The 8,382-nt window shown below is 45.2% G+C and overlaps 1 protein-coding gene across 1 annotated transcript; it reads right to left on the bottom strand.

The window, feature by feature from the left end:
* Positions 1-109: 109 nt before the first annotated feature.
* On the bottom strand, positions 110-1,171 carry LOC123184488 (proline-rich protein 4). The gene is made up of 2 exons (XM_044596588.1): positions 932-1,171; positions 110-836 (listed from the first exon to the last, which is right to left on the bottom strand). The coding sequence occupies exons 1-2, from the start codon at positions 1,155-1,157 to the stop codon at positions 349-351; spliced, it is 714 nt and encodes a 237-aa protein (XP_044452523.1). The 5' UTR covers positions 1,158-1,171; the 3' UTR covers positions 110-348.
* Positions 1,172-8,382: the final 7,211 nt, after the last annotated feature.

The raw sequence follows: 8,382 nt of genomic DNA on the forward strand, positions 1-8,382 counted from the left end.
GTCCCGGTTCTGGATTGAACCGGGACTAAAGGGACAGGGTATTAGTACCGACCCTTTAGTCCCGGTTCCAGAACCGAGACAACAGGCCCTTTTTCTACCAGTGAGGAACTTCTCATTACAAAAATTCACACAGATCGATATTACAAACCTTGTAAAAAAAACTGAACCATCACACGTACATTTGCCTTACATCCCTCACAACTGTTATTCTGAATGATACGTAGAAGATAAAGCTAACCCGTGACATAAATAGCAACGTCGCTCACTCACTAACAGCAACAAGCCATGGCTAAGATACAGAGGAACTTTACCAATTTCGTCGCTTGGCGGGAGGGTGGTAGACCGGACTCAGTGGTGTCCGTGGTATCCACCGCCACCACCGCCGCCGTAGGTGGGCGTGGGAGGGACGGGGTGGTAGTCCGGGTGGGGGTGCGGCTTCGGCTCGGGCTTGGGCACGGGCCCGTAGTCCGGGTGGGGCTGGGGCTTGGGCTCCAGCTTCGGTGGCACGGGCTTCTTTTGGTGGAAGTGCTGGATGATGTGCTTCTTGATTGGCCCGCACAGGGTCGCCGACGCGCACTCTGGCGATGCCAGCGCGTTTGTCTTGGCGCCGGCAACGACCCCGAAGGTGGTGCCCTCAGACACCGGCACGATCTTTGATGGCTCCTGGCCGGAGCACGGTGCGTTGGAGGCGGCGCTGTGGAGCTGTGCGACGCAGTCGGCGCTGTGGAGGTCGGCGGCCACGGGCACGCTGAAAGCGCCGGTGCCGTCAAGGGCACCCACCGCCTTGCTCTCGTACTCGCCGTTGACGTTCTTGCACTTGATCGCCACCTGAAGACCTGAGGTACGTTCATGGCAGAACAACAGTGAGCAGAGCAACATCATGCATTTACAAAGTGGAGTATTCTATATAATCTAGCTAGCTAGCGCTTACCCTTGAAGGCTTCCTCGGCCTTGATGTTCTTCCTGGTGCAGTCGGTGCACTTGGCCAGGCCGACGACGACCGACGCCGCCTCAGCATTGGCAACGGCGATCGCCAGCAGGAGGGCGAGGACGAGTGATGCTCTCGGAGCTGCCATGCCTGAACCTCTGAGTCGCACTACCACTTGCTTGGCTGTGTGAAGTGGCTGATGGATGAATGGATGAAACAGGCGACGCATGGCTTATATAGGCCTCGGCATTGATCGGCACAGCTCGATGGATGATCTGGCTGCATGCTCCAAGGGTGGTGTCCGGCGAAGTGATGCGCGACAACGAGAGGCCGGCTAACTCACCGAAATTTTAGATGGTGGGTTAAATGCGGCGCCCGCTGCATGATCGGATCGGCCGGTGCGAGTGCCTCCACGTCGCTGTTGGTGATGGACTTGGTTTGGTGGCGGAGTAGGTAAGTAGGCACCGGCGGCCGCAGCCGCGGCCGCGTCTCTCGATCGGCATGCACATGCATTTGCGTGTAGTAGTAGCAGCAGCAGCAGTACCCTGTTTGCTGGTGGTAATCTGGTGTTGGTTCGCCATCAGAATTGCTGTAAAGGGCCACGTCCATTTTGGGGAGTAGTGAGCTTGTGGTACAGTACCAGTGGGAAAAGCAGTGCTTTGTTTTTCACAAATAGAATGTTGTGAAAATATGAGCTGTTTCCAATTATGTTTAATCCAAGAAAAAACAGCTAGAAGATGATCAACATAGTGGACATGATATTCGAACAAGAGGAGTTTAAAAAAACAAGAGAAGTTGGTAAGCAGAACAGATATTCTATTCGACGGGTATGGGTATGGTGAACATGGCATGTCCAGATCTAAACTAGTAGTAAGGAACCAGAAGCAATCCTTAACCCAAGGGGAAAACAACGTATGATGTGGCGGATGAAGAAGTGTTCGCAGTCGCCCCACCGTGCGTGGGCGGTTGACATGGCGTGGAGGGGGGGGGGGGTCATTGTTGAGGAAGTCTGTGTATGCCGCCATGTCGGAGGGGATGCTAGCAGTCGTGGGAGAGCTCTCCCCAAAAATCCAAATGTCCTCTCTCTCATAATGATCACAATTGACGGGGTTTTGGAGGTCTGATATCCCACATCGCGGTGCATGATGGAAAGTGGATTGAGAAAGATGTAGGCGGCTCAAAGCACTGGAACTGAAGGATGGTCTCATGTACATCTCTCCATGGCCCCATCTATGGAGCAACCTCTAATAGACTCCGGCAACCGAAACCGGTCCACTATGGAGGAGTCGAAGAGGAAGGGTCTACAAATGTTCCTTTTCAATTATGAGTTGGTTGCAATTATGTTTAATCCAGGAAAAAACAGCTAGAAGATGATCAACATAGTGGACATGATATTCGAACAAGAGAAGTTGGTAAGCAGAACAGACATAGTATTCGACGGGTATGGTGAACACAACATGTCCGGATCGAAGCTAGTAGTAACGAACCAGAAGTGATCCTTAATGCAAGGGGAAAATAACGTATGATGTGGCGGATGAAGAAGTGTTCACGGTCGCCACACCGTCGGCGGTTGACATGGCATGGAAGGAGGGGGAGTCATCATCGGGGTAGTCATCGTTGAGGAAGTCTGTGTATGCCGCCATGTCGGAGGAGATGCTAGCAGTCGTGGGAGAGCTCTCTCCAAAAATCTCACTGTCCTCTCTCATAATGATCACAATAGACGGGGTTTCGGAGTCCTGATGTCCCACGTCCCGGTGTATGATGGAAAGTGGATTGGGAAAGATGTAGGCGGCGCAAAGCACTGAAACTGAAGGATGGTCTCATGTACATCTGTCCATGGCCCCATCTATGAACAGGGGAGCAACCTCTAATAGACTTAGGCAACCAAAACCGGTCCACTATAGAGGAGTCGAAGAGGAAGAGCCTACAAATGTTCGATTTCATCTTCTGCTAATGAAAAAAAAGGTTTTGACTCCTGTCATGCACGGAAAAAAAAGAGTGCCACGGACATGACAGAGGTCATAGTCCAGCTCGTTCACGTAACACGTGTCATGCCAGGTGATGTTATGCAAGTGCATAGAGTTTAGATGTGCCTGTTTTTGAAGTAGAGTATCGATCCCATGAAAGCTGGAGAAATGTTTTTTTCCGTCATAGAGGTTTATCGTAATGTGCTTGCATGTTATTTTAGGCCCCAAGAAAAAGCGGTGAGAAGGGTGAAATATTGCAAGTGTGTGAAAACAAATATTAAAGTCCATAGGAATAATGACTAAGAGTCAGAGACAAATGAAAATGATGAAAACTGCAACAGATCTTCATGGAGTCTGGATTCATCACTAGTATTTATTATACTTAATTGTTTAGAAACACAACCTTTGGTTCAAATGTGATCTCTGTTATATATGTATTGTACACGAAATGACAATAAACAGATATGTGCATACTGCCACAGTTATGTATCACGCACGCCACCAACGTCCCTCCAATACTAGAATTCCCCCATATCTGCAATAACTCAATAACTAGTGAATTACTCACACATATAGGCACAAGACATCGCCAAGGTGGTCATGGCAATGAAAGATGAATTATTAGTTTAACACCGTATAACACTAGGATTTGGTATTACAATGAGCTGAATGATGGATTCAATGTCAAGTATGTGGATGATGTTGCTGCGGATGATGAATGATGTCGTGGCCTCGGTGGTCGAAGCTTCGGCGAGGTGGTGCCCTTGTGTTGATTCCCACTTCACATCCCTTCCGGAGATGAGGTTTCCTGCTTCTGTCTCGTGGTCTATGGTCTCTCCGTTGGTCACATCTGTTATCTAGTTGCACGGGGTGGAAGTTGTCCATCAAGTAGACATGGTAAATTGTAGAAATTTTTGTGATTATAATGAAAAAATAAGCAAAATGTGACATAAAATTCACTCATCAACATCCCCAAGCTTAGACCTTCTCTCATCCCTGAGCAAAACTGTGGCTCGGAGAATAGGATCATCACACTCATGAAGCCCGAGTTGTCATAATCAAATGAGGGCATTGCTGTGAAGCATTACTCATTAAAGATATAGAACCATCATGAGTATTAGCATACTTATAATGAAAAAATGGCTAGAGAGGCTCCCATGCCTTTACCGATTGAGTGCTTAGCGAAAGAAAAACAATCTAATAGACTAAGATATTCAAGCTTGATCGAACGGGAGATGAGGGGCTCTCAAATTTTTTAGAACCCCGCATAGCCTTTTAGAATTTAATATGTAAACAAATCTCTTTCATTTTCTCGTGTAATATTAAGCAAGCTTATTTTCCCATGAAACAACGTTTATCTCATATTTTTATGAGTATCGCATCATCAAAGCTAAGCATGCTCAAGGTTTACGAGAGAAAACGAAAGCGGTCTACCCAAGTGATAATTTCAAAACGGAGTATGAAACCATCCATGTTTCATGGTTTGAGAGTACCACCTCTACTTTGTACTCATTATATGCTAAAACAATTTGGCAAAATTAATAATTTTCATCCTTTTATTTATCTTTTTGAAAAGCTAGTGAAACCAAAAATACTCTAACATAACAACCTACACTTAACAATCAAAATAGTGGTGCGGATGACCCTATAGTCATTCAAAAGTAAGAAGTACACTAGAACTCAACCTAACTCATATCTCTAATAAACATACTGAATGTTGTAATATCACCATTCATCATTAAGACACGCTGAGCATAGGATAGGTAATTCCTCCCCTGCCTCGTGGGGAGCTTTTTTGGAACTTATTATGCAAAACTTAAAATAAACTAACTCACTTTTGAGGAAAGTAAACATGCAAAAACAGTAAATATGCAAGGGCTTATGAATCTCCCCAAGCTGAAAAAACTAAGATAGTGGTATCCAATAATCCCTCTTAGTCCCTGGTACCGCGGGGTTTCTTCTCGGTTGTGGTGGATGTGTTGTGGGAAAAGTCCTGATGGAGCAACTCATTAGTCTTCTCTAGGTCGGCATTGTGATGTGGTTTCATGCGCACAGTTTACTCTTGGTTGGCGATGAGTGTGACACGGGCTTTGAGACTGGACTTAATTAGTGTCCTCAGCAATCTTTTTCTCCAACTGACTGATGCGTTAAGGCAAAAGATCATGGTGGATGTGTGACTCATTAGCATGTACCTCGAGTCAAATAATAGGCTCATCAATGTTGATAGGATGCGGCTTCGGTGCATAATTGGGGTTGACGGCGTACTTCTTCTCCCATGCCCTAGATAGCTTGACAAATATTTGATCCCCAATATTGATCTTTTTTGTGGTAGGTGTGACGAATTTTACTCATAGGTACCCTTCAACAATCTATGGATGGTGTGGCCATTCACGATGGTTGGGGTACCCTCATTTGCAGGTGCAGGATTGCTGGAGCTTGTATGTTTAAGAGATTCAACTTGCTCCTTACCAATGAGTAACTCTTATGGCTCATGTTGCTCCATCTCTACCTCCTCGGGGAATCTTTATTCATATGAGCTACCTCCAACTTGATCCCACACTCGCTAGTCATATTCAAGCCCTCGTGCCAATGCATCGGGAGAAGTGTCTTCTAGCTCGAAATCCTCCTCATGGAAGGGGCTTGATACCTGTGGCTAGCTTCCACCGGCAGCAAGGTGATCATCCTCCTCCTGTGAGGTCGTCTGGCATTCGTCCCATGAGCATAGCAATGGCCTAAGAGATACTTGTCTTTGCTTAAAAACTTAATATGCAACTGGAATAGATTGGTTTATCAATGGGCAAAGGAGAGGCCTCCACAAAGGTATATAAAGAGGTAAAACCGTCAGATATTCACGAGATTAGGTTTCGGAAGAATATTAGGAAATAAACCAAATATTTTCAGGAAAGAATCAGGAATTTCCGCGTGATCAAAAGCGAAGACGTGGCATGGTACAAGTTGTTGCGCTCATACCAGCAGACCGCCATGCATGTGCCCTTCGGGCAATCACCACCCTGGCCCACCCAGTACAAGGCACCATACTACTTCACCGCCAATCAGTACAGTCATCCCGACACTTAACAATCACCACAACACTTCGTTGCATCCTTCACCTCCGGCCACCCTCCACCGTACACCATCGACCTCAGCAGCTACTACGTGTTCACCAAGTCACCAACACTCATCCGGTCGCGTCTTCCGCCAAGGAGCCCTTTTCTGGCGGTGCCCTGTCATTATTTGGCGGAATGGCTCCCCCAAGCTCGATGGCAGCAGTCGGGCAATGAGGTGATGATGGACATGATCCGTAATGGTGGTGGCCACGAAGACAGACAAGTCTATGGCGACTACTAGCCACACATCCAGAGCAAGAGATGTCGACGGACACCCAGTAGTCATTGGTGTCTGATTCGGGCACAAAGAAAAGGAGGGGTTTGGCATACTCGAACTAGGAGGATGAATTACTATGATTGGCGTGATTAGGCACAAGTTTTGAACCGTTTCAAAGCATGGAGCAAAAGGCTCAACGCTTTGGCACAGTGTGCATGATTGGTTTCATGAGAAAAAACAGTACGAGCCCTACAGCAAGGAAATGATACAGAATGGCAATTCGGAGTCACTAAGCCTTCGATGGTACACCATTCAAGAGGCCATCAACATGTATCGTGGTGCGTATGAACAAATGGAAAATTGTGATCAAGTGGTGCGTCACTCCTCGAGCTCGTAAGTTTTGCTTAGTGATGCTCTATGTGTTGGTCATTTGATTGATTTTCTTTATGTTGCAACTTTCTAATCATGTCATTGTATTGCTTTGCTAGCCCGTACGTGTGGCCATGTTGTTCCAGAAGACCGAGGGCAAAGCATTCACAATGATGCATTGTTGGTACAACTTGAATGCGCAAAGCAAGTGGAGCAGCATTACCAATTCTGTCAAGACCACAATGCCAAAGTAAGTGATGAAGATGGTGATCCAAGCGGTGTAGTTGGAGGAGGGTTTGCACCGGCCACCCGTGTGGCCAGGTCAAAGGAAAGGAAATGGGAGATCGAGAAGGAGAGTGAGAAAGGACGACAACCAAGATGACAGAGAAGCGCAATGAGATCAAGGAGGAAATTGTTCATGGAAATCCAAAAGAAGAAGATTGAGCTTAGTGTTACATATTATGGTTACATAGTGGACATATGGGAACTTGACTACGGACCTGATTTTAAGGTCCCTTTGTTTAAGTGCAAATGGGTCAATCTGTTAGGCGGCGGGGCACAGGTAGACCCACAGTACGGAATGACAACAGTGGATCTGAAAAATCTTGGGTACACTGACGAACCGTTCGTCCTAGCTAATGATGTGGCACAGGTTATCTATGTGAAGGACATGTCTACCAAACCGACAAAAAGAAAAGATAAGGAAGCGAATACATCATACGATGAGCCAAAGCGCCACATAGTTCTTTCAGGAAAAAGGGACATCCTGGGAGTGGACGGCAAGACAGACATGTCTGAAGATTATGAAAAGTTTCATGAAATTCCTCCCTTCAATGTCAAGGCTGACCCAAGCATCCTGATAAACAATGAAGATTATCCATGGTTACGGTGCAATAAGCAAATGACATAAGCGAAGAAAAAGTGAAGACTTTCTCCTGCAACTTTGTAACAGACGAACATGCTACCATTGTCAGTTTTGTACATGCACATGCTATGTGGGTGAAATTATGATACCATCCCAACTTTCAACTTTTTCAGAGTTCATTTGAAATGCTTTCATGTCTTATGGTTCGGCCCTCGTAATACCATGACCATTAGTCCCTGGCCCATGCCAACTTTCAACTTTCTAAAACTAATGGCACTAACAGAAAGTTTATAATTTTGCTCCTCGCCCCTGGCCCATGACCATTAGTCTCGGTTTGTGCCACAAACCGGGACTAAAGGGTTGGCCCTCGTTGCGGGCCGAGTTTAGTCCCACCTCGCCAACCGAAGGGGGCTCACACCGGTTTATAAGCCCTTCCCTCTCTGCCTTGTTGAGCTCCTCTCAAAGTGAAAATAGATGCCCTAATAGAGAAAAGTTTTACCTAAATTCATAGTGAATTTCTCTGAAATTCATAGAAATTTACTAGGAATTTAGGTTGAATTTTCTCTATAAGCGAATCTATTCTCATTTTTTAGTAAGTTAATCACAAACTTGTGATTCAAACAATTTTCAAAGAATTCAAATTTTAACTATTCAAATTTGAAAACTAATGGCACTAATAGAAAGTTTATAATTTTTCTAAAACTAATGGCACTAACAGAAAGTTTATAATTTTGCTAACCTAAAAGCAAACAGAATTAAAAATTAAAGCAAAAAACAAAAGAAAATAAATAATGCAAAAAACAAATCAAAAAAACAGGAAAAAACTATTTTTATAATAAAGTTAATCACAAAATAAAATAAATAAAGCAACAAAGAAAACAAAAAAACTAAAAAACTGTTTTCAAATTTGAAAACTAATGGAACTAACA

The sequence above is a fragment of the Triticum aestivum genome, chromosome 2A (assembly GCF_018294505.1).
Source record: "Triticum aestivum cultivar Chinese Spring chromosome 2A, IWGSC CS RefSeq v2.1, whole genome shotgun sequence".
Classification (NCBI taxonomy): domain Eukaryota; kingdom Viridiplantae; phylum Streptophyta; class Magnoliopsida; order Poales; family Poaceae; genus Triticum; species Triticum aestivum.

Coding starts and splice junctions, on each gene's coding strand:
- LOC123184488 (XM_044596588.1), bottom strand. CDS start 1,157: ATGCGTCGCCTGTTTCATCCATTCATCCATCAGCCACTTCACACAGCC. Junction 837..931: donor GGCCGAGGAAGCCTTCAAGG/GTAAGCGCTAGC, acceptor AACGTACCTCAG/GTCTTCAGGTGGCGATCAAG.